We start from the raw sequence: 26784 nt of genomic DNA, 5'->3' as shown, positions 1-26784 counted from the left end.
GTTTTCAATTTCATCAACCAGAAGAAAGTTTTTTGGATTTCTGCCCAGCTCTAACCTAAACTAAAAGGGCTAACCTCGTACTAGAGCCAGTCAGGAATTTTTCAACTAAACATTTTCATTGGTAAATGTCTATTTGGTGAAATCAAATCTGTCTGCAGGACAGAGTTGGTTCTGATGAACATCCTGTGGGAAAAAAAGATTTGAAAGAAGTTTTGAAATTGCTGACATGTCCCCTGAATTTCAGTTCAAAATTGAAGTTAATTTACAGTAAAGTAAAAAAAACGTAAAGGAAAAATGTAAGTGAAGTTTTGAATGTTTTGAAGTTATCAAATGTTTCAACTGACCCAATCTGAATTTTTCCCTGGATTTCTGGTTTGTGAAAATTTCAGATGGACTTTTTGTCCCAAGTCGGGACAGGAAAATTTTCAAAAATCTCAAAAGTTCTTCCAGAACAGGAAAATCATTTCCCACCCAGTTCTACTTTGTATCTCACATGCCTGTTTGAATTAATATTAGGATTTTTGGACCCTAGACTTGTTAAAGATGACAGTAGTCTGTTGTCCCAGGTCCTCTAGGTTCTAAAGATTGCAATATTTGCATGTGATTTACCTCACTCTGCGTGGATGCATCTACGGTCATAATGACTTGAGGTTAAGAAATTAAGAAATCCATGTTTCAGACCAAACTGCATTACGCCTCTCATAAAACTGTCTGATTGCACAAATGCAACTTGCAAGGCTCTGTACAGCTTTTACCCACTGAGATCTCAGTATTCTTTGTGGGTACTTCATGGGGAAGTGTGCCTTAGAAGTCATGAGTATACATAAGGGGTAAAATTTTCAAAAATGCTAAAGTGATTTAAAAGCTTAAGTCTCAATGAAAGTCAAAGGGACTTGGCACCTAAGTTAGTTAGGTTCTTTTGAAAGTTTGATGTGACTCTCCCACACATTACCAAAGCTCTGGCTGTTCACCAAGGTTCTAGCTGTTCATTTGGCTTACTGTGGCTATAATATCAAACTCTACTGAGAGAAAAAAGATGAACCAAGGCCTTGATTTCCTCTTGTAACACTTCAAGGGAGATTTAAGAATAACTCACATTTAACCCTGTAGACTTTACATACCCACTGATAATGATGCAAACGCATAGCACTCTCCCTTTTCTAGTTAATCACAAACACCAATACAAAGAACCTTTAAACAACTTGTATAGAGCCTTAAAAGTGATTGTATACAAGAAGTGTAAAATTCATAACACTAAAACGTCTGCAGTATTAAGGTGAAAAGTTTCACTAGTCTGTCCTGACATGAGAATGCTCTGAGGCAGAGACTGCAAGCTGGACAAACATGTACAGTACACCCTCTGAGTGAAAGTCAAAGATTAATATCCATGGAACACCCTGATCTGCGAAAGGTGACCTAGAAAGCATTTATAGATATATTGTTTCCTTCCCGCAATTGTTTATGTTTCCAAGCATTATAGCTTCCACAGGAAAGATGTCAGACTGGTATTGGGAGATGAAATGGTGTTCACAAAAGCATCTCTATCACAAAAAGTAATTCAACCTATGAAGAAGTTTGAGAACAAAGATTTAAATTTGATGTTTTTATGGTGATTGCACACCTACCTAGAGGCTTCAATACGCATAAAGCCATTGTCCTAAAGACACGAAAAGGAAACACAGGCTAGTCAGTGTCATTGGATAGTGGAATTATTGGGAGGTTGCTGAAGTATCATCATTGTACATATCAGGGCACAGCAAGAAAGAAATCAGTTGGAGTTGCATAAGTGGCCCTGCAAAATGCAAGGGATCAGACTGGATAACTCAAGTGGTCTTTTCTTATCCTATTGTTTCTAATTAAGAATGAAGATGTATATTTTGTAGATAGAGTGAATATTCAGAAATACCTGAAAAGTTGCATTAAATATTAATGTGCTGCTCTTCTCACTTTGTAAATATTTTAACACATTTGAGTAAGAAGATATGCTACAAAACAAAGCAACTCTACTCTGTAGAGCAAACAGCTGTGAAAAGATGATTCATTGTATGTGGTATCCAATATCTTACACTGTTCAGACACTACAAAATGCCAAAGTGAGCAAAGAGGAAACAAAAATCCAGGAAAACAGCCATTTGAATTGAATGAATCTGTTACCAAAACTAGACCCCAATTCTCTGCAAAGATGCAACAAAATATGGCAGATTATAATTTAGGCTCATTACCTGTCAAATGAACTGTTTTCTTACCTAAACATTAATTTGGGAAAATATAACTTTCTCCAGTAATGGTAGGAAATTGTACAACGATTAACACAAGTATGTTGTACTTTACACTATAATGGAAGTCATCTTTATTTTCAAGCAATTCAGAAAAAGGTAAGCCAGAAGGCAAAAACACCAAGTATCTTTAAAAATATGGAATTTCCTTTATAAACAACACTTACTTGTATTAGGTCTAAAATGCCAAGTTCACTTTCTGAAGAATCCACACAGAAGACAAAGTACAACGTAGCATAGTGTCGGTAGATTAGTTTGTTATCAGATCCACCTATTAGTCTAAATAAAGAGATAAGCCAGGTCAGTGTCAAGACAAGATGAGCAAAAACTCATTAACAGCAAATTATAAACTTTTCAGGATACAGTTTAAATTTAAATTACATCATGAAATAAGTATATGTTGAAAATACTTCAGCCATTAACAGTATAATAGATAATCTCATAATTTAATGTAAAGGTGCTCTGGAAAAAAACAAGTCACACCAACATGTTATCTTAACTCTGAATTGTAATTACTGTTAGTACATATCCTCATAGACAGTAGTAAGCACACCGATATATGCACCTGCACATCAGAACTATGGCCAACAGATCAATAAATACAGTCTTCCACTAAGATGTGTGCAAGTGTCACTCTGACATTCTAGCAGGCACTGTGCCGAGAGTAAGGAATATTACTCAGAAGGGGGTCACGTGCCCAAGCATCTTTCCCACTCCCACTCAGGGGAGCCATTGAGAGGAGTTGAAAAAATTTAAGTACACGTGTGTTGAAGTCAGTGATTAGTACACGTGGACTGCATGGATATTCACTTAAATAAAATTTATTATCTTAGTGATAAACTGAATTAATACAACAGTTGAGCTACAGAATATTTGATATTACAGAAAGTATGAGTGCACTGCACTCAACTGGTTGTATTACAACATTAAAAGAGATGCAGAAATTTAAATTCCTTATATTTCTCCTTAATCATCAAGTTAGTGAACTACAAAAGGAAGAGTTATCTTAAGTGAATCAACAGTGATATGCTTCAGCCCATCCTCTATAGCCTCCCCTGAGAGAAACTTTTAACTGTAAATATCAGAAGGTATGCATCTCTCTTCTTTAGGTGGTTAAAAAATCTATGTTAAGCAACAACATGGTTCATGTATAAATGAAAATGTTTTATGGCACATGGATATACAGGTATTAACATTGGGGAATAAGCCATTAAAAACGCCTCCTAAACTGGATTTACAGAAGAAATCACCAGAGTCTAATAGATCACAAATCTGCACAAAGAAATGATCCCTCTAATTTTCTATTCTTTATTTGTAAGTTAAAACTATTAAGAACCTTTAGAACACCTGCACTTTCCACACAGCTTCACATTAATGCTTGAAGAGACAAGTCCCGTGCTCCCAAATAGCTAAACAAAAAATATACAGAGTTTTCATGATTTGAAAACTAAAAAAAAAAATGCAAAGTAAAGGTTAATACTGTGTCCTTAATTTATGACAATTATCTAGATATTGCAGTGCATGTGAAGTTGTTTCACACTTACTGCTAGAACCTCCAAGTACCTTACAAGTATTATATTACAATTATGCCCAAAATGTGCAAATTGCTCTACAGAGATACAGGAAGACAGTACCTGCTTGAAGAGCTATATCAAATGGGGACTTGAAGAAAGGAAACAAAAGTTGAGCTTGTGCCACCCACCCCCACACTTTTTTTTTTTTGCGCACTTCTTTATGATGTATTAAAAAATGCCTGAAAGGATGGGCTTTTGCTCTGTGTTTGTTTGTTTTTTAACATTAGAAATTCAGGTCCTGTCCAGCCTGGAAGACTATGATAACTGGAAAACTACTGCAATGATATTTCAAAGAGTGAAGAGAGCAAAAGGGGAATAATTAAGAGGAGAAAGGATTGTTAGTCAAATGTTAGGCCTTGTCTTGACTAGGAAAACAAGTCATGGTTGGTATCATGGTAGCTACCACAACTTTGATCATGACTGTGCTCCAAGCTTAGACACAGCTTTTAACATGTTAACTGGCTTTAGTCAACCCTAGGTTCCCCCCACAGAGGAATGCAGCTAGTTAATTTGCGTTAAGTGTCAAAAGTGGTCTACAAAGAGACCAAAATCATGGCAGCTAAAACAATGTCAATCATGACCTCTTTTCCCAAATATTGTGTTTTTTGTTAATACCTATGTAACTTCAATTCCTAAAATTTTGAATGAACGCGTCTTTTATTTCAGTACTTCTGCCCTCTGTTAAGGTGTGAGAACTCACAACAAACATGCTCTAAGACCACAAGGAGTAAAAAAACTTGACATTTTTACCTTAAAAATCCAATCATCACTTCAGCGCTGACAACACCTATCATCAAAAATATCTGCCTCCTTATCAGCCACCCCAATACATCAAAGGAAAACACTCTACAGTTTTAACCACAGGTCAAACAAATATGCTTTATTTAAACACCAGGCTCAGAGGGCACAACTAAACTAGGAAAAATAGACATGTTTTGAAACACATTAGCTTAACACATTGTAAACAAGATTTTGTACCTAGTGTAGACAGGGCAAGTCAAGTTCAAAAACCTGCTACCTGGGAGAAGCATCGGGTTGACCATGTCCAGCAAACACAACTTGCTCTCTACACTGTGCAAAAGACCCACTTTTAAAAATGCATTTGCTAACACAGTTTTTAAAACAATCATTTTTCTTAGTCCAGACTTGCTCTGCAGCAGTGTTTTTCAAACCATGGGTCGTGACCCAGTTCTGGGTCACAGCACGTCAGGCACTGGGTCACCTTGCTCTGGTCAGCACCGCCGACCGGGACGTTAAAAGTCCCGTCGGCGGTGCTGCCCAGCTAAGGCAAGCTAGTGCCTACCTTTTCCGACACCACATGGCACCCAAGAAGTGGAGCCAGCAGTGGGTCTGGCTTCTAGGCAGGGGGCCCACGGGGCTTCGTGTGCTGCCCCGACCCTGAGCACCAGCTCCACACTCCCATTGGCCAGTTCCTAGCCAATAGGAACCAGGGGGAGGGTGGTGCCTGCAGGCAAGAGTAGCGCAAAGCCACTTGCGTGCCTCTGCCTAGGAGCCGGACCTGCTGCTGGCCGCTTCCAGAGCACAGCATGGTCCACGGTGCAAGGACAGGCGGGAAGCCTGCCTCTGCGCCCCGGCTGAGCCGCTGACAGGGAGCCACCAGAGGTAAATCCATGCCCCAATCCCCTGGCCCAGCCCTAATCCCCCTCCCAAACCTGGAACCCCTTCCTGAACTCCAAGCCCCTCATCCCTGACCCCCCCAGAGCCTGCACCCCCAGCCCAGAGCCCTGACCCCCTCCAGCACCCCAACCCCATGCCCCAGCCTTGAGCCTCCCCCTAACCCAGAGCCCCTCCTGCATCCCAAACCCCTCATCCCCAGCCCCAGCCCAGAGCCCCTCCCACACCCCAAACCCCTCATCCACAGCTCTGTTGGGTCACAGGCATCAACAGTTTTCTTCAACTGGGTCCCCAGAAAAAAAGTTTGAAAACCACTGCTCTACAGAACAGCAAACTTGGACTCTGGCAGAAATCCATGGAATCTTTAGGCCAGGAGCCCTCTACCAAGAGCACACAGTATCCAAATATTAGGAGCTCAGGCCTGAGTACCCAGTAGACAAGTTGCCACTGATTTTAAGTTTTGCAATGGTGTAGTGAAACAGTCACTTAGGTTGACTTCAAAGCTTTAGCTGGGCTTTGAGAATATAGTTAGGTGCCACCTAGGCTACTATATAATTTTTTCTGTATTGTCTCTGGATCAGGGACAGCTGTGTTGTAACTATATCAGTTACAGCTAATTCAGTTACAGCTGTACAACAGACAGGACCCTAGAAGAAATATTTTGTTAAAGTCAGAGAACACTTTATAACAGAAGATAGTTATAGCTACTTAACTGTAACATCGTATTTATTACCAAGATACAATGGAAATGGCCTTTCTCATGTCTGCATCAGAAATATTTAGACAGAAATTTTAACTAAATTACTGCTCTAAAATATGGTACTCTTGAAGGTTTTTGTGACATCCCTTGCTGTTCATTAATACTAGAAATTTCTGTTAAATTTCAATACTTACAAGCCTCCTTCCAGGAAATTACAAACATTTTCATCACGTTTGGATACCAAATGGAAAGTTTCTCTGATAATTTGTTGCTGTGTATCTTCACTCTGTGAAAAAAAAGTATTTTACTATCAGACAAAAGTGGATTAGTTAACGGTAATTTATATTTATAGCTCATATAGTTTGCACTCCGTTTATTAACTGCACTAGCAAGACAATCAGCTTTGCTGCCTTCTAATCAGTCACCTGAAGTCCATACCTTCAATTTATTATAACACTATTTCATTATCTTTGAGGTCCGTCATTAAGCTATATGGTGACACTTTTCTAAACTAGACTGAACAAAGCTGTTATCCAAGTTGCAACAGTAAATAAGTTTTACTGCTCTCAAAAAACCTACATTGATTTAACATAAATCTTTAGGACAAGTTATTTTGAGTAGAAACATTCCCAGAACCATCCCTGATAACTGTACTGTAGACTGAAAAAATGTTATATTGCATTTTAGATCTTGTCTACAAACAAATTTCCACCAGTTTAACTGAATATATAAGTGTTTTTAGTTAAAGCAATGCAAACCTCTGAATTGATGCTCTTAAACCAGTTTGAAGACTGTGTATTGATTTGGTTTATAATCGATTCAGCCTAAGATTTACCATTTCAAAACCTATTTAAGATAATCCACACAGGGGTTTGCAGTGCATTACTGAAAATGATTTTTTTTTAAAGTATCTTTAGTACACCAGTACAAGTCTGGGTAAACAGGACCTTATCCAAGAGTTGTTCAGGAACCTATTTCACACTTTTAAATTATGACAATGGGCCTGCATTCTGGAACCTAGTACAACTTTCCAATAGAAAAAATCACCCAAATTTTTCAGTAGCAACTCTGCCTATCCTCTCTACCAGATTAGATCTTAATTTAGTTATGGAAGGGATCTGTCAGTTTTGCTATCAACAAAGCTACACATTCCAAAAATCTCCAGAAAACTGGAAGAAAGCTAATGTTGTGGCAATTTTTCAAAATAGGTAAACATGATGACCAGAGTAATTATAGCTCTGTCAGCCTCACATCAATTCCAGTCAAGATAATGGAGGATGCGATAAAGAATTAAAGGAGGGTAGTGTAATTAAGGTAAATAAACATGGGTTTATGGAAAACAGATCCTATCAAATTAACATTTTTTGATGAGATTGTAAGTGTGGTTGATAAAAGCAATAGTGTTGACAGAGTATGTTCAGACTTCTGTAAGGCATTTGACTTGGTGCCACATGGCTTTAGATTAATGAAACTGAATATAATATGGCACACATTAATTGGATAAAACAGTCAGCTAATTAATAGTTCTCAAAAGGTAATTGTAAAATGGGGAATCGTCACACAGCAGGTGTGTTTCTAGTGGGATCCTGCAGATATTGGTTCTTGGGCCCTACACTGTTCAACATTTTTATCAATGACCTGGAAGAAGACATAAAAATCATCACTAATAAAGTCTGCACTTGAAACATAAATTGGTGGAGTGGTAAATAACGAAGAGGATCGGTCACCGATACAGAGTAATCTAGATCACTTGGTAAACTGTGCACAAGCAACTAAGATGCACTTTAATACAGCTCAATGTAAATGTATACATGTAGGAACAAAAAATGTAGTCCATACTTCTATGGCAACTGAGTCTACCCTGGAAAGCAGCGACTCTGAAAAAGATTTGGGGGTCCTGGCAGATAACCAGTTGAACATGCGCTGCCAGAGGGGTGCTGTGATTAAAAGAGCTAATGTGATCCTGAGATGGATAAACAGGGGAATCTCAAGTAGGAGAAGAGAAGTTACTTTACTTCTACATTTGGCACTGAAATGACCGCTTCTTGGAATACTGTGCCCACTTTTGGTGCACACAATTCAAGAAGGATGTTGATAAATTAGAGCGGGTTCGGAGAAGAGCCATAAGAATGATTAAAGGATTAAAATATATGCCTCATAGTGATTGAGCTTTTTAAGTCTATCTATTTAGCTTAAAGAGACGAGTAAGCAGTAACATGATTAAAATCTGTAAGTACCAACATGGGGAACAAATATTTAATAATGGGCTCTTCAGTGTAGCAAAGAAAGGTATAACATGATCCAATGGCTGGAAGTTGAAGGAGACAAATTCAAACTGGAAACGGCATAGATTTTTAATGGTGAGAGCAATTAACCATGAGAACAATTTACCAAGAGTCATGGACTCTCCATCACTGACAATTTTTAATCAAGATTGGATGGTTTTCTAAATAATCTGCTGTAGGAAGCATTTTGGGGAAGTTCTATGGCCTATGTATACAGGAAGTCAGACTAGATGAACACCTGGTCCCTTCTGCCTTGGAATCTATGAGTGTCTTATTTTATAAGCTTGACAAAAGATGACACATTATGCTCAGTGCAGTGCATCAGATACGTAGCAGAGACAGGTTTCAGAGTAGCAGCCGTGTTAGTCTGTATTCGCAAAAAGAAAAGGAGTACTTGTGGCACCTTAGAGACTAACAAATTTATTAGAGCATAAGCTTTCGTGAGCTACAGCTCACTTCATCGGATGCATTTGGTGGAAAAAACAGAGGAGAGATTTATATACACACACACAGAGAACATGAAACAATGGGTTTATCATACACACTGTAAGGAGAGTGATCACTTAGGATACGCCATCACCAGCAGCGGGGGGAGGGGGGAAGGAGGAAAACCTTTCATGGTGACAAGCAAGGTAGGCTAATTCCAGCAGTTAACAAGAATATCTGAGGAACAGTGGGGGGAGGGGTGGGGGGGAGAAATACCATGGGGAAATAGTTTTACTTTGTGTAATGACTCATCCATTCCCAGTCTCTATTCAAGCCTAAGTTAATTGTATCCAGTTTGCAAATTAATTCCAATTCAGCAGTCTCTCGTTGGAGTCTGTTTTTGAAGCTTTTTTGTTGAAGTATAGCCACTCTTAGGTCTGTGATCGAGTGACCAGAGAGATTGAAGTGTTCTCCAACTGGTTTTTGAATGTTATAATTCTTGACGTCTGATTTGTGTCCATTCATTCTTTTACGTAGAGACTGTCCAGTTTGGCCAATGTACATGGCAGAGGGGCATTGCTGGCACATGATGGCATATATCACATTGGTAGATGCGCAGGTGAACGAGCCTCTGATAGTGTGGCTGATGTGATTAGGTCCTATGATGGTGTCCCCTGAATAGATATGTGGACAGAGTTGGCAACGGGCTTTGTTGCAAGGATAGGTTCCTGGGTTAGTGGTTCTGTTGTGTGGTGTGTGGTTGCTGGTGAGTATTTGCTTCAGATTGGGGGGCTGTCTGTAAGCAAGGACTGGTCTGTCTCCCAAGATCTGAGAGAGCGATGGCTCGTCCTTCAGGATAGGTTGTAGATCCTTGATGATGCGTTGGAGAGGTTTTAGTTGGGGGCTGAAGGTGATGGCTAGTGGCGTTCTGTTGTTTTCTTTGTTGGGCCTGTCCTGTAGTGGGTGACTTCTGGGTACTCTTCTGGCTCTGTCAATCTGTTTCTTCACTTCAGCAGGTGGGTATTGTAGTTGTAGGAATGCATGATAGAGATCTTGTAGAACTGTATCATGTTCGTGGGGGTGGAGGGGCAAAAGGAGAGGCCCCGAGATAGGACAGACTATGCTGACAGCTTGTGCCACACACTCTCAAGGAAACTGCGGAACCACTTTGAAAACACACTTTGATTCTCTACAAAAGAAAAAGGACACTAAGCTATCTAAACTACTATATGCCACAAGGGGCCACAACAATGGTTCCCGTAACCCACCCAGCAATATTGTTAATCTATCCAACTATACTCTTAGCCCAGCGGAAGAATCTGTCCTATCTCGGGGCCTCTCCTTTTGCCCCTCCACCCCCACGAACATGATACAGTTCTGTGGTGACCTAGAATCCTATTTTCGACGTCTCAGACTCAAGGAATATTTCCAACACACCTCTGACCAACATATTAACCCACAGAGACCTTCCTGCCAACACTACAAAAAGAAGGATTCTGGGTGGACTCCTCCTGAAGGTCGAAACAGTAGCCTGGATTTCTACATAGACTGCTTCCGCCGACGTGCACGAGCTGAAATTGTGGAAAAGCAGCATCGCTTACCCCATAACCTCAGCCATGCAGAACACAGTGCCATCCACAGCCTCAGAAACAACTCTGACATCATAATCAAAAAGGCTGACAAAGGAGGTGCTGTCGTCATCATGAACAGGTCGGAGTATGAACAAGAGGCTACTAGGCAGCTCTCCAACACCACTTTCTACAAGCCATTACCCTCTGATCCCACTGAGAGTTACCAAAAGAAACTACAGCATTTGCTCAAGAAACTCCCTGAAAAAGCACAAGAACAAATCCGCACAGACACACCCCTGGAGCCCCGACCTGGGGTATTCTATCTGCTACCCAAGATCCATAAACCTGGAAATCCTGGACGCCCCATCATCTCAGGCATTGGCACCCTGACAGCAGGATTGTCTGGCTATGTAGACTCCCTCCTCAGGCCCTTCGTTACCAGCACTCCCAGCTATCTTCGAGACACCACCGATTTCCTGAGGAAACTACAGTCCATTGGTGATCTTCCTAAAAACACCATCCTAGCCACTATGGATGTAGAAGCCCTCTACACCAACATTCCACACAAAGATGGACTACAAGCCGTCAGGAACAGTATCCCCGATACTGTCATGGCTAACCTGGTGGCTGAACTTTGTGACTTTGTCCTGACCCATAACTATTTCACATTTGGTGACAATGTATACCTTCAAATCAGCGGCACTGCGATGGGTACCTGCATGGCCCCACAGTATGCCAACATTTTTATGGCTGACTTAGAACAACGCTTCCTCAGCTCTCGTCCCCTAATGCCCCTACTCTACTTGCGCTACATTGATGACATCTTCATCATCTGGACCCATGGAAAAGAAGCTCTTGAGGAATTCCACCATGATTTCAACAATTTCCATCCCACCATCAACCTCAGCCTGGACCAGTCCACACAAGAGATCCACTTCCTGGACACTACGGTGCTAATAAGCGATGGTCACATAAACACCACCCTATATCGGAAACCTACTGACCGCTATTCCTACCTACATGCCTCTAGCTTTCATCCAGATCATACCACTCGATCCATTGTCTACAGCCAAGCGCTGCGATATAACCGCATTTGCTCCAACCCCTCAGACAGAGACAAACACCTACAAGATCTCTATCATGCATTCCTACAACTACAGTACCCACCTGCTGAAGTGAAGAAACAGATTGACAGAGCCAGAAGAGTACCCAGAAGTCACCTACTACAGGACAGGCCCAACAAAGAAAACAACAGAACGCCACTAGCCATCACCTTCAGCCCCCAACTAAAACCTCTCCAACGCATCATCAAGGATCTACAACCTATCCTGAAGGACGAGCCATCGCTCTCTCAGATCTTGGGAGACAGACCAGTCCTTGCTTACAGACAGCCCCCCAATCTGAAGCAAATACTCACCAGCAACCACACACCACACAACAGAACCACTAACCCAGGAACCTATCCTTGCAACAAAGCCCGTTGCCAACTCTGTCCACATATCTATTCAGGGGATACCATCATAGGACCTAATCACATCAGCCACACTATCAGAGGCTCGTTCACCTGCGCATCTACCAATGTGATATATGCCATCATGTGCCAGCAATGCCCCTCTGCCATGTACATTGGCCAAACTGGACAGTCTCTACGTAAAAGAATGAATGGACACAAATCAGACGTCAAGAATTATAACATTCAAAAACCAGTTGGAGAACACTTCAATCTCTCTGGTCACTCGATCACAGACCTAAGAGTGGCTATACTTCAACAAAAAAGCTTCAAAAACAGACTCCAACGAGAGACTGCTGAATTGGAATTAATTTGCAAACTGGATACAATTAACTTAGGCTTGAATAGAGACTGGGAATGGATGAGTCATTACACAAAGTAAAACTATTTCCCCATGGTATTTCTCCCTCCCACCCCACCCCCCACTGTTCCTCTGATATTCTTGTTAACTGCTGGAATTAGCCTACCTGCTTGTCACCATGAAAGGTTTTCCTCCTTCCCCCCCCTGCTGTTGGTGATGGCTTATCTTAAAAAGAAAAGGAGTACTTGTGGCACCTTAGAGACTAACAAATTTATTAGAGCATAAGCTTTCGTGAGCTACAGCTCACTTCATCGGATGAAGTGAGCTGTAGCTCACGAAAGCTTATGCTCTAATAAATTTGTTAGTCTCTAAGGTGCCACAAGTACTCCTTTTCTTTTTGCGAATACAGACTAACACGGCTGCTACTCTGAAACGAGGCTTATCTTAAGTGATCACTCTCCTTACAGTGTGTATGATAAACCCATTGTTTCATGTTCTCTGTGTGTGTGTATATAAATCTCTCCTCTGTTTTTTCCACCAAATGCATCCGATGAAGTGAGCTGTAGCTCATGAAAGCTTATGCTCTAATAAATTTGTTAGTCTCTAAGGTGCCACAAGTACTCCTTTTCTTGTAGCAGAGACAAGAGAGGTTTGTCTCCAGAACTGGGTTTTGTTCTACTTAGATCTAAATCTGCAAAATCCTTTAAGAGTGCAAGCCTAATTTTCACTGACCAGAACACACAAATGATTCTGCCTTTTAGAAGGGAAAAAAGTGTGTATTTAAAAATACTTAAAATACAAGCACTGGAAGTCAGATTGGTAATTAACAAGCATTTTCCAGTAGCTATTATGAAGTACTTATTCAATGCACCAGGTAGCTTTTAAATTCAAGTGAAGCTGGGGAAATCAATGATATACAGCCATTAAGTTCCATAATTGTTACATGATACAATTATGCAACTGGTAGTGGGTGGGGAGGGAGGCTGTTCTTCAAATTAACATGTAATCTTCATGTTCTTTTTCTTTTACATTTCTTAGCATAGCGGAGCTTTTTGAATTTCAGATAGTCCCCCACCTCCCAAACACAGAAGCTGGATTACTTCATTTAAGAAGAATATCTTTCTTATTGGTTAGCAACATAAAGTCAGTTCGTGTGCTAAATGTAAATTAGGTTCACTAAATACTAGAAGTTTCCTCTGAAATTGTACCATATTACAAGTTCTCAATTATGGATTTCAAGAAACGGGGAAATCGTAGGCATCACTCACAATTGTATACAGAACACATTTCTGTCAAAACATTCCATTCAATTAAAGTCATAATTACACAAAATGTAAAGTTTTCCTCCTCCTCCCAGGGTATCTGTATACAGCAAAGAAAAATCTGCAGCTGGCCCATGACAGCTGACTTGGGCTCACGGGGCTCGGGCTGTTTCATTGCTGGGTAGACTTCTGGGCTCAGGCTGGAGTCTGGGCTCTAGAGCCCTACGGGTAGGAGGGGTCCAGAATCCAGGTTCCATCCCAAAACCAGAAGTCTACACAGCAATGAAACAGCCTCACAACCCGAGCCTGAGTTGCCTGGCACAGGCCAGCCACAGGTGGTTCTTTGCTATGTAGATATATCCACCACCTTCGCAAGGCTTTAGGCAAGGGCAGTTTTCTAGCACAATTCAGAAGTGTCTGGTTTTAAACACTCTAGAGGACTTGCACTTCAGAAAATATTTTCATTTAAATTGCTTAATTTCATTCATATATCTGTAATTTTTCGCCCAGACGCAGAACCTTTTGTTCTACTGAACTGTGGTTTTTTTGTCCTAATTCCAGTAATGGGTGGTGCAAAACACTAGTGTAGACAAGGAAAGATGGATTTGCACAGTGCAGCTCACCCCAGTTTCAAGCACAGTACAACCCAAAGAGATATGACCAGTCAACCACACACCTCATTTGGAACTGGAAATACACAATCAGGCAGCAGCAGAGACACATCCAAAAAAAAAAAGGAAATACAGTACAGTAGTGTTAAATGTAAACTACTAAAAAAAAAGGGAATGTATCATTTTTCTTCTGCATAGTAAAGTTTCAAAACTGTATTAAGTTGATGTTCAGTTCTAAACTTTTGAAAGAACTACCATAACGTTCTGTTCAGTTACAAATAACCTCCATTCCCGAGCTGTTTGTAACTCTGAGGTTTTACTGTACATTCTGCTGTCATTAAACTATGGATCAAAGTAATTAGTGTTTTACAGTTGCTGCAAGATTATTGGAATTGTGAAGCTTTTAAATGTTCCCACAATTTTACTGATCCCCAGGCAAAATAATCCTGCTTAACAGAAAGTACAGCAACAAGTCTATGTCAAGTGAGCAACCCCGTGTCCTTCAGTTCTTTGGACAAATGCAGCTCAGAAAAACGTGGGCAACCACAAAGCCATCCCCCTACTTTTCCCGAAGCTGCTGCAGGTGCAACAGGGATGGACGATAGAAAGGAGATATAAAAAAAAAAAAATCAGTGATGAAATAAATCTTAGGATAGGAAAGAGAAAATAGAAGTGAACTGATTCATTTTAGTAAGAGTTTCCTATATTCAAGTCCCTTTCTGCTACCAATCCAAGTAACAAATACTGTAAAATTAACAGACAAAGGAAAACAACAAAATCCCTTTACTGAAATTTCTGAAATCCCCCTTTAAAATTGGGAAGAAAAAAGTGAAATTCACATACACAAAAAATGAAATTGAAGTCTTACAGACGTAGCCAGCCCGAAACTCTTCACATAAATTTTAATTTTGAAATGATAAATCAAGATAATCAGTTTGCTGGCTGATAAGTGCTAAGAAGAGGTAGTGGGTTTCTTGACCTGTGTTATAGTTTCTCCAGGTTCTCTTTCCCAGGGGAGGGGATGAAATTCTCTCACCCAGAGAGAGTGGTTTTCTGCCAGCAATGGACTCATTTATTAAACACTGGCAGTGCAACCCAATGAGCCATAGTCATCATTTCTGCAAAGGTACGTCCTTGATCAAACATATTTTTAAACAGTAAAAGTTGTGAAATTATATAATTTTGAACAATGCAACCTTTGTGTATTTGACTGACTAGCCACAGACATCGAAGATGAAATTCTTTCCATTGGTACTACTTTTAATATCTAGATGCATGTAATTTTGCTGAAGACAAGTGTTTTTGTGTATTTTTCTACATCCCATGGTAACTCCACAGCTGGGAAATATAGCACACAGCTTAAAAGATTATACTTCAGTTTTATCCTGGGTTAACTCTTTTGTTTTGTTCATTCCCCGATCAAGCCTGCGGTGGTAATTCCTGACTCCAAAGCACATATTTACATAGAATTTTGCACAAACTTCACTTTCAGCTGGTAAGAAATTCACTTTCCCACAGGTTAAAAAAAAAAATACATGTGCATAGAATCATAGAATATTAGGGTTGGAAGAGACCTCAGGAGGTCATCTAGTCCAATTCCCTGCTCAAAGCAGGACCAACACTCACTAAATCATCCCAGCCACCACTTTGTTAAGCTAGGCCTTAAAAACCTCTAAGGATGGAGATTCCACCACCTCCCTAGGTAACCCATTCCAGTGCTTCACCACCCTCCTAGTGAAAAAGGTTTTTCCTAATATCCAACCTAAACCTCCCCCACTGCAACTTGAGACCATTGCTCCTTGTTCGGTCATCTGCCACTGAGAACAGATGAGCTCCATCCTCTTTGGAACCCCCCTTCAGGTAGTTGAAGGCTGCTGTCAAATCTCCCCTCACTCTTCTCTTCTGTAGACTAAATAACCCCAGTCACTCAGCCCCTCCTCATAAATCACGTGCCCGAGCCCCCAATAATTTTCATTGCCCTCTGATGGACTCTCTCCAATTTGTCCACATCCCTCCTGCAATGGGGGGACCAAAACTGGATGCAGTACTCCAGCTGTGGCCTCACCAGTGCCGAATAGAGGGGAATAATCACTTCCCTCGATCTCCTGGCAATGTTCCTCCTAATGCAGCCCAATATGCCATTAGCCTTCTTAGCAACAATGGCACACTGCTGACTCATATCCAGCTTCTCATCCACTGTAATACCCAGGTCCTTTTCTGCTGCTTATCCAGTCAGTCCCCAGCCTGTAGCGGTGCATGGGATTCTTCCTTCCTAAGTGCAGGATTCTGCACTTGTCCTTGTTAAACCTCATCAGATTTCTTTTAGCTCAATCCTCCAATTTGTCTAAATCACTCTGGATCCTATCCCTACCCTCCAGTGTATCTATCTCTCCCACCAGCTTAGTATCATCTGCAAACTTGCTGAGGGTGCAATTAATCCCATCATCCAGATCATTAATAAAGATTTTGAACAAAACCGGCCCCAGGACCGACCCCTGGGGCACTCCACTTGATATCGGCTGCCCAAACTAGACATCGAGCCGTTGATCACTACTGTTGAGCCCAACACTCTAGCCAGCTTTCTATCCACCTTATAGTCTGTTCATCCAGTCCATACTTTTTTAACTTGCTGGCAAGAATACTGTGGGAGACTGTATCAAAAGCTTTGCTAAAGTCAAGATACATCACATCCACTGCTTTCCCCATATCCACAGTGCCAGTTATCTCATTATAGAAGGCAATCAGGTGGGTCAGGCATGACTTGCCCTTGGTGACTCCATGTTGACTGTTCCTGATCACCTTCCTCTCCTCCAAGTGCTTCAAAATGGATTCCTTGAGGACCTGCTCCCTGATATTGCTGGGGACTGAAATGAGGATGACCAGTCTGTAGTTCCCCGGGTTCTCTTTCTTTCCTTTTTAAAATATGGGTACTATATTTGCCTTTTTTAATCGTCCGGGACCTACCCCAATCGCCACGAATTTTCAAAGATAATGGCCAACGGCTCTGCAATCACATCAGCCAACTCCCTCAGCACCCTTGGATACATTAGATCAGGACCCATGGACTTGTGCTCATCCAGCTTTTCTAAATAGCCCTTAACCTATTCTTTCACCACTCAGGGCTGCGCACCTCCTCCCCATACTGTGTTGCCCCGTGCAGCATTCTGAGAGCTGACCTTGTCTGTAAGACCGAGGAAAAAAAAGCATTGAGTACTTCAACTTTTTCCACATAATCTGTCACTATGTTGCCTCCCCCATTCAGTAATGGTCCCACACTTTCCCTGACCTTCTTCTTGTTGCTAACATACCTGTAGAAACCCTTCTTGTTACCCTTCACATCCCTTGCTAGCTGCAACTCCAATTGTGCCTTGGCCTTCCTGATAACACCCCACATGCTCTAGCAATATTTTTCTACGCCTCCCTAGTCATCTGTCCAAACTTCCACTTCTTGTAATCTTCCTTTTTCAGTTTAAGCTCACCAAAGATTTCATTGTTCACCATCTGCTGCTGTTCGTTAATTTTTTTCCTTTGTATGAGAATCATCACTTTTTTAATACTATAGGAGTTTACAGAAAAAAAAAGTTTGCTGACTGACCTCTACCAAAGGCCTCAAGCCTTTTTCTCATGTTCTCAACGCTAGCATCTCTGTAACTACAGAGACATGTAATGGTGCACAAAAAAAAAGTTTGCTGACTGACCTCTACCAAAGGCCTCAAGCCTTTTTCTCATGTTCTCAACGCTAGAATCTCTGTAACTACAGAGACATGTAATGGTGATATAGAAAGGAGCGTAAAAGAACTCTCCAAAGCATATTGTCTAAAATTTTAATTCTTTTTTCCAATATTTTAGACAATTACTATGAATCTGCAGTAATAGCTCCACAATTAAAGCTGTAAATCATTTTTATTGGAAGTCAGAATTCTATATTCCTTCACCTTTAAAATAAATTTTGTTTTGAAATTAAACTGTTTATGACAGAAATAGTGCATGAATTATTTCTGGTCAAACAAAATTGTCAGTTGGGGGGGAAAGCTTGAAAGCTTCTGTTTTTTCTTGTAAAATCATCTCTCAAAAAAACACTTGGTTTAGAATAATTATTTAATAGTCCTGGACAGTATTATTAACAGACATAATTAATGGTCACTTATTATTTCATATACAGGCTGGTGCAATATTTTGGAATGGTGAGCAAAAAGGAACAGCAGATGGCAGAGGTCTCTGTCTTTATAAATTTGGTCAGCTATGAATCAATTAGGTTATAAGAGGTTAAAAAAGCACTTTGGGAAAAGTAATTGATTTGAATATATTTTCTTGTATTTCAAAGAAGAATATATAATGTCTCTACATCACATCTCTAATTTTAAGACAGTATGGCATATCAGAAGAAAACAGTATAAACCACAAAAAGAAAAGGAGTACTTGTGGCACCTTAGAGACTAACAAATTTATTTGAGCATAAGCTTTCATGAGCTACAGCTCACTTCATCGGATGCTGTAGCTCACGAAAGCTTATGTTCAAATAAATTTGTTAGTCTCTTAGGTGCCACAAGTACTCCTTTTCTTTTTGCGAATACAGACTAACACGGCTGCTACTCTGAAACCTGTCAGTATAAACCATGTTATCACCTATCATGATTTTAAAATTAATTTTAATTTTTTAAAAGAATTATGATTCAAATATATTAAACAGATATAACTATTTAAAATGAATATTTAAGACTACTGTTTTAATTTCTGAAATACTCGAAACCCATAGTTTCACTACAAACCTTAACATGAAACCTATTATCAGTGTCCATCCTCTGTCTGTCCAACATCCTCTTACCTAAGTTCCCTCTAAGTCCTCTCTCTCCACCACAGCCCTGGGGCAGTATGCACCCCAAAACCCTCATCCCTGGCCCCACCTCAGAGCCCACACCTCCAGCCAGAGCCCTCGCCCCCCCTGCACCCCAAGCCCAACCCTCTGCCGTAGACCTCAGCATCCTCCCACATTCCAAACCCCTCAGCCCCACCTCCACCACACATCACCTCCATATTGGTGCACATAATAAAATTAATTTGGCACATGGATGTAAAAAATTAGAGGGAACATTGCCTTTTACCCCAAATTATAAGAGATCCGGAGTTACTAAGTTTCTATATGAATTAGACCCACACACACACAAAATTAAAAGGTGGTCAGATTCAAGTATTTACCTCAGTTCCAGGTCTGCATCTAAGCAATGTACTGGAAAATCATCTTTGCTTATCACATACTCAGTATCAATCACTGTTACTGGGAGCCTCAGTATTGGTGTCGCATGATTTTGGCTAATTTGCACTGGAACCTGTGCCATAATCAACTACTGTATTGTAGATACAGTTCTAAGCTCTGGACTACCTTATGGGTATGTCAGATACAGTTGTGATTTTTATCATTATACTGATACCATTTTAAGCCCACTATGGATGCAGTTATACCGGTACAAAGGTACCTAACACTGGTATAATTTATTTCCCTTTCTGATCTAGAATAAACCATACTTGTAGAAGCACTTTTATACTGGTTTAACTGCATCTATACTAGGGGGTTATTGCTTTAATTATACTCGTATAGTTCAAACAATAAGACTTCCTAGTGCAGACAAGCCCTAAAGTCACACATGGGCCACCAACCCCAAAGAGACCCAGATCACATCAATTGCCTGCTGACACCAAGACCCTCCAACACCCAACCACCTACCAGCGAGAAGTCGCCACCCCGCCTACAGGGAGCCTGCATCAGCCACCCTGCACAAGAGTCGCCTGGACCCATGGCTCAGGCCGGCGGGTGCTGGGAAGGGGGCAGAGTGACAAGAGGTCACCTCTGAGCTGCGCTCCTGCGGGCTAATAACTGCACCGTCCCCCAGAGCAGGGGCTGCACCCTGATGGGAAGGCAGCCCAAGGCACAGACCCACTGCCCGGCCCTTCCCACTCCTCGCTACTGCCCCATCCCCACCCCGCCTCTCAACAGCCTCCTGAGGCCCAGGACTGGCCACTCTCCTAGTGCGGGACAATCTCAGAGAGAGACACCCCCCGCCCCCCGCCCGGCCGGCCGCGTACATAGCGCTGGTAGAACTTGGAGAGCCGGGGTTTGCCGTGGTTGTTGAAGATGAGGATCGCTTTGATCATGGTGAAGCGGCGGGAGGAGGCCGCTCCAGCCGGCCGAGTCACTGCGAGCTCTGCCCCTCCCACTTCACACTAGCAGCAGCAGCAGCAGCAACTCCCCCCCCCCCCAACTCGTGCCCAGAGCGGAAACAGAACAGCCCCCGCTACCCACGTGACACGAAGTCACCTGACAAGGCAGGGCGACTCATTGCGATTGTCAACATTCGCCCGGAATGGTGCCCTTCGGTCACGTGATCTCAGTGGCCACTGCCAGGAGTTAATATGGGGCACGTCACATCCGCCCTTACTTGCATGTAAGCAATATGGCGGAAGTGGAGAAGCGGTTACTGCTCTCTCCTCAGGATGGTGGCCGAGGCGAGTGTGAAGAAGAGCCCCCGAATGGAGGAACTGCGGTGGGGGTTGCCGAGCCGGCTCCCCCTTCAGCCGGCTCCCCAGTGACCGAAGAACCCGCCGAGGACACCAAGAAGAAAAGTAAGAGGAAAAGGAATTATTGCCCTGGGGGCGGGGCGAGATTCTGCGTTCGCTCTGATTGCTAGGTGCATTGGCCAATCGGGGGAAAGAATGAGCCTCCTACGTCAGCTAGTTTAACCAATTAGGAAAAGGCAGAGGATACGATCGGGTGGGGGGGGCGGGAGAGAAGAGGAGGAAATGCTCCAGGCCCGTCGTACAGGCGCGTTGGTGTCTCCCGTCCGCGGGGGGGCCAGCAGGACAGCGGCCAATAGCTGTCCCGGCGGGGGACGGGACGGGGCGGGGCCGGGCCTGTCGGTGAGGCGGGCTGCCTGTGCCTTGGGGCGGGGCTCCTGCCTCTGCAGCAGGTGCGCGGGGGCTGGTTTCTGTCGCTCAGTCTCTGCTTTCGCCCTAGTTGACGTCCTGCTGAAGGCTGTGGGGGACACGCCGATCATGAAGAACAAGAAGTGGGCCGTGGAGAGGACCCGCACCATCCAGGGGCTCATTGACTTCATCAAAAAGTTCCTCAAGCTGGTGGCCTCGGAGCAGCTGGTACGTGCCTTGCCTTGTTTAGTCTCTGAGCCGGGGAAAGATGCGGTGGGGTACTGGGGCTGCTTGGCGTCCTGGAGACTTGCCAGGTAATAAAAGGGTGTTGAAGTGCGGGGCGTGTGGAGCTGGCAAGGCTGCTGTCAGGGATGGCATCATGTTGCCTGCTTCTTAATTGTCTAAGTTGCTTTGTATGGTGACAAGGTAACGCTCCACGGGGAACCTGAGAACAAAAGGGGCTTGTGGTACTTCCTGACTATGGAGCCCAGACTGTTGCAAAGCTATGTTAGCATCACCCCAGAATGCAGCTGCAGCCTGCACTAGAGAAGGAGTTTTTCCATCAGCGTAGGAACATCAGCTCCAAAAACAAAGTTAGCGACCTCACCAGAAGCGTTTTTCCATTGACATAGATGGGTCTATATTGGGGTGAAGGAGGGTGACCAGATGCCCTGATTTTATAGGGAAAGTCCTGATATTTGGGGCTTTGTCTTAAATAGGCACCTATTACCCTCCCCCCACCTGCGTCCCGATTTTTCACACTTGCTGTCTGGTCACCCTAGGACAAGGGTCCCCAACATAGTGCCTGCGGGTGCAATGGCACCCGCTGGGGCAGTTGCGTGTGCCCGCAGGACACCACGCTGCCAAAGTGCGGCCACCAGAGAACCGCCCACTGAAATGCTTCTGAGAAGCGTTGCCGTTTCTCAGCGGCATTTCGGCAGTGGGGTGTCTGGCACCCGCCACAGTCTTCTGGGAATAGGAATATGCTATTCCCACGGAAAGGTTGGGGACCACTGCCCTAAGGTGAGGTTAGCCTATCTAGGCTAAGCACAAACTCAGCTGTCTAAATAAGTGAAGGAAGTGAAATACATATCTAATAAAACATAAGGAAAATACAAATCATTGTAGTGCATACAGGAAAAAATCTCAAAACCCTTATATTAAATAAAAGCTATTGCATTTTCCTTATGCAATTGTATAGTGGCTAGCACACCAAGGTCCTAGGACTCCTTGGCACTATGGTAATGCAAATGATTAATAATAATAATAATAATATAGATACATACATCTGTTGTCTGACCACCAGTCTCAGACTCCTGTTCCCCTGGAGGCCAGTTCCTGGTTTTCTTTTAATAAACTTAGAAGTTTTCAGCACTTAGGTCTTGTCTACACAAGCGAGGTAAATCGACATAAGTTACACTACTCCAGCTACATGAATCATGTAAATGGAGTCGACGTAGCTTAGGTCGACTTACTGCAGTGTCTTCACTACGCTGCGTCAATGGGAGATGCTCTCCCGTCAACTTGCCTTACTCTTCTCAGAGAGGTGGAGTAAGGAAGTCAACTGGAGAGCGCTCTGCTGTTGGTTTAGTAGGTCTTCGCTAGAGAGGGTGGCAAAAGGGGCAGCTGCCCCAGGGCCCGATGATTTAAAAGGGCCTGGGGCTCCTGGCTGCCGCTACCACAGCAGCAGCTGGAGCCCTGGGTCTTTTAAATCGCCTCCGGAGCCCTGGGCAATGAGGGCTGGGCAGTGCAGAAGGGCTGGCTGGGGGAGGCTGATCCCCAGCCCCACCCCTTCCACCCAAGGCCCTGAAATTACCAGTAAGACTTTTACTTTCACCCCTAGATAAGTTTCCATGGGTATGTTTGATGCCAGAAATTTTGCACTAGACAGGAGGTCTTGGTGTTGGATATTCAATGCAAAAGAGCGAGGACCAGACCATTGGCTTGATGGCAGCGTGCAAGACAAGTGCTTGATTGCAGGTCCTAGTACAAATGGGTAGCATGCTCAGACTCTGGGAAAGTGGGGGTGTTTCACATTGTTCCAGCAAAGACCCTGTTGGCCAGTTAAAGAACAGAGTTGCTAGGTTCTATGCAGTACCTCTCCCCCTAAATAATGGTGGCTCTGATGCAGAATTTTCAAGGTGTAAAGAGAGGTAAATACAGTGAACAGAAGGTAGCCTTCACCCCATCCCTGACAGGGGCACAGGTTTGAAAAAGTGCTCCTCATAGGTAGGAAGATAACTCCCCAGGCAGATTTTTTCACTTTCTGTTTTCTTCCTTCACAGTTTATATATGTGAATCAATCCTTTGCTCCTTCTCCAGACCAGGAAGTTGGGACACTCTATGAGGTGACTTTAGTTTTGAGTGTTATTCTTTCTTAATATTTGTTTAGTAGAAACTGTCTGTACCCTTGTCTGCCTTTTTAAATCTGCTATATGCCTGCCATGCCCAAAGTGGTGACATCATAAATTTGTGTAACATCATGGATAACATCACATGAATATATTAACAGGTGACACTGTTTCATGATGCATTTGTCCAATAATAATAGTTTAATTCACGAATGGACTGCTTCATTGGTAATCTAACCCCTTGTTGCTTTTCTTTCTCCACTCCCTTTTCTTTCCCCTGTAGTGTTTTGGAAGTGATGGCAAACTTGTACTGCATTACTGCAAATCTCAAGCGTGGGGATGAATGGTAAGCAGCCATTGATGCATAGGACTGCTGGCCTTCAGAAAAGAAAAGGGCTCTGATAATCTTCAGAAACCAGGCCCATGGACATGCTGAAGAGAATTGTACATTACTGCCTATAAATTTATTTTATTCTGTGTATTTGTGTACAAAATGATGCAGATGACTTGCATAAAAGAAGAGCTACATAGGCTTTTCAGCCACGTAATTCTTTCTTCCTTGTGTCATTTGTGGTATGGAAATAATTTTGCATGCTCCTTCTGCAGAATAGAGCCATCTTTTCTGCTGCAGAGCTCCTTGGTTGCCACATATGAAAGGACATTATTACATGCCTTGTGAACTGCATAACTCTCCATTGCTTTGAATGCTGTATTGAGGATTTAGCTTCCCTTTATTAGGATATTTATTGCACATGTGCACAGGGATTTAGTTTACTTCTGACATAATGTTCATCTCTATTATGTGCAGTTTCCTCTTATGTGTTGTGAAGTCTTTACTTTGAATGTGTAGTGTCTCTCTTACGCCTCACTTCAGGCAAGTATTTTATAGTATTTGTCTCATAAGTAATCTATATAAACAGTTGCACACAAGGTAAAAGATGTATTATCATACCATATAGTCTCTCACACCTTAAGCTATGTGAATATATGATACAACTGCATTTCTTGAACTATTTTTTTTTAATAAAATGTCTAACTTTTTTCTTTAGCAATAGCAGGACACTTGCTTCTCAGCTTTTTCTTAATTGTTTCATATTTTCACAAAAGCTATAATATGCTTGGAAAAATGTCCCTGGCAGCTCTAGCCCACCAGCAACAGCAGAAAGAGTGACCCAGCTATTGACTCTTTCAGTTCCATGGAAATAGATGTTGGATGACTAAAGCCTACTGTAAGCCTACTTCCACTTGTGTTCCTGGTCCCCTGCTTCATCTGCTGTATCGTCACTGTTCCATCAAAAGAAATGGAACACCACTTTGGGACATTTTGACAACTGTCACAAAGTAATCACAGGAAGTGGCTCTCCTGAAGAGGACTTACTACCACAATAATGCGAAGAAGGATACTGAGTCTCCATCCCACCCATGCACTGACATCTGCCCTGTGTGGGAAAGGAGGTTTGCCAAACAGCTCTGTTTAAGTATGGGCAAAGGCTTAATCAGGTTCCTCTACCAAATAACTTCCCCTGTTATTAACATGAAGGAATACTAAAGAATTATCTGCAGCCTGCTGATCTATTAATATGTGATTGTAAATTTGGCTGTTTGCTAATATATGCTACCCAAAAGTGTAACTACATCCTCTGCATGCATAATTTTTGTTCTATTTAGGATGTTTTAATAAACTTGCTATTTTTTTTCATGTTGAAAGCTAAATCAAAATTCTTTGATTTCAGCTAATCAAGTTGTAACCAATTCTAATTTATGCACATGTGTTGATTAAGTGTCTGTCTGTTTAGATCAGAATTCTGAAGGTTTATGAATAAGTGTGTTCTAAATCTGTTTCCAAATGAATTTTTAGTGATAATTACTACATTTTTAGAAAACTGATATAATACCCAAGGTTATAACTCCTTATTTATGGAATGGTGTCTTCCAATAAATACAAAAGCATTCTAGAACAGTTAAACGAATACCCCTTTGATTAAAATTCAAAACCAGAAAAATAAATACCCGTTATTCTTTCAGAGCCAACTATTGGGTTGTAACCTTCAACAGCCACTAGAGGATACATGAAGATTCATAGATACTAAGGTCAGAAGGGACCATTCTGATCATCTAGTCCAACCTCCTATACAGCGCAGGGCACAGAATCTCACCCACCCACTCCTACAAAAAACCTCACCTATGTCTGAGCTATTGAAGTCCTTAAATCATAGTTCAAATACTTCAAGGAGCAGAGAAGCCTCCCTCAAGTCACCCATGCTACAGAGGAAAGCGAAAAAGCTTGTGGCAATCTGTTTGGCTAAGAGAGAAACCACATTCTGGCTCTCTCTCTTTAATTAGTTTTAAACGGAGACTGTAAATCTTAGTTGTCTTAATTAATCAAACTACTGGTGCATATGGCCATTTGGAATGATGCAAGAAACAGAAAAGGAAAGAATAGAAATGAGAGGTAGAAGAGATGTAAGTCATCTTATCCTTCCACTGCAAGATTGTTCGTCTTGCTGCGTTATCAGTTTTATCCGTTTTGAGTTTTAAATGAAGCAAGGGCTTCTCTTGCTCCCTTGGGGGCTATTTTACGGTGGTAATAGACCTCATTGTTAGGTGTCAGTTTCCTTGCATTCAACATAGGTATTAATTTGCTCAGTTTTGTCCTATTTCAAACTTTAGAATCATAGGGTTAAAAGGGACTATGAGGATCATCTAGTCTATCCCCCTGCCAAGATGCAGCACCTACCTCTTATTTATTCAGATATATAAAATGTGCTTTTCCTCAGGACTTAGCAGGTCCATTCGACCACACTAAATCATTCTGGTTTGTCCTTGCATTTTCATTTTTTATAGACTTAAAGGCAGTTGTTCTTTTCCTCCCCCACTTGTTAGCTAAAAAATGTTTTGTTCTTTCAGTCTCTTAACGGAGGGGGGGGTGGTCCTAGGGAGATTTCCTTATTCACTTTGGTTCCTCTCCTATGAATTCATTCTTATTCTGCCTTTCTGGCACTGAGAGGGAGTGCTAGTCTTTTAATCTCCTTTCAGTAAAGCGCTTCACACGTACCAAGATTTTGCCTCAAGGGTACAGGAGGCTTCTCAGTGGTTCTGTTTTCAGCTGCTTCTAGCAGTGATCAAGTGGCTATCTCTCCATTGATCACAATAAAGCACTTTGAAGACCACCAGTGATCCATATGCCACCATTCAGGAACCACTGTGATAGCAACTCCTCCCTGAAAGGGGAAATTCTTTATCTGTGTCTGTCTGAAATTATGGATTATTGTATAAACTTTCTAAAGGTGAGTCATGTAGTTTATTAAAGGTTTCAGAGTAGCAGCCGTGTTAGTCTGTATTCGCAAAAAGAAAAGGAGTACTT

At 42.1% G+C, this 26784-nt stretch overlaps 2 protein-coding genes across 6 annotated transcripts in view; one reads left to right on the top strand and one right to left on the bottom strand.

Annotated features, from left to right (window-relative positions):
• The window catches only part of AP3S1 (adaptor related protein complex 3 subunit sigma 1), a 46024-nt gene extending 25549 nt beyond the window's left edge, over positions 1-20475 (bottom strand). The window contains exons 1-3 of one of the 4 annotated variants that reach the window (XM_038403514.2): positions 20233-20475; positions 6380-6471; positions 2444-2555 (exon numbers count right to left, since the gene is read on the bottom strand). In XM_038403514.2, the coding sequence (XP_038259442.1) occupies positions 2444-2555; positions 6380-6471; positions 20233-20301 (273 nt within the window). In that variant the 5' untranslated portion in view covers positions 20302-20475. Of the gene's footprint in view, positions 1-2443; positions 2556-6379; positions 6472-19873; positions 20179-20232 lie in introns of those variants that run through there. The other 3 variants (XM_038403515.2, XM_043514292.1, XM_043514293.1) reach the window with 3 other exon arrangements.
• A 58-nt stretch (positions 20476-20533) lies between these two features.
• On the top strand, positions 20534-25386 carry ATG12 (autophagy related 12). Of its 2 annotated transcripts, XM_043514294.1 has the most exons (5): positions 20576-20769; positions 21161-21297; positions 23355-23417; positions 23704-23766; positions 24470-25386. In XM_043514294.1, the coding sequence occupies exons 1-4, from the start codon at positions 20601-20603 to the stop codon at positions 23761-23763; spliced, it is 429 nt and encodes a 142-aa protein (XP_043370229.1). In that variant the 5' UTR covers positions 20576-20600; the 3' UTR covers positions 23764-23766; positions 24470-25386. The 2 variants fall into 2 exon arrangements, with proteins under 2 accessions (XP_038258322.1, XP_043370229.1); XM_038402394.2 differs by having other exon boundaries at positions 20534-20769; positions 23704-25386.
• Positions 25387-26784: the final 1398 nt, after the last annotated feature.

Source organism: Dermochelys coriacea, chromosome 5, assembly GCF_009764565.3.
Source record: "Dermochelys coriacea isolate rDerCor1 chromosome 5, rDerCor1.pri.v4, whole genome shotgun sequence".
NCBI lineage: Eukaryota > Metazoa > Chordata > Testudines > Dermochelyidae > Dermochelys > Dermochelys coriacea.
This window is presented reverse-complemented; position numbering and strand designations above follow the sequence as displayed.

Coding starts and splice junctions, on each gene's coding strand:
- ATG12 (XM_038402394.2), top strand. CDS start 20,601: ATGGCGGAAGTGGAGAAGCGGTTACTGCTCTCTCCTCAGGATGGTGGC. Junction 21,298..23,354: donor TGGTGGCCTCGGAGCAGCTG/GTACGTGCCTTG, acceptor CTTCCTTCACAG/TTTATATATGTGAATCAATC. Junction 23,418..23,703: donor AAGTTGGGACACTCTATGAG/GTGACTTTAGTT, acceptor TTTCCCCTGTAG/TGTTTTGGAAGTGATGGCAA.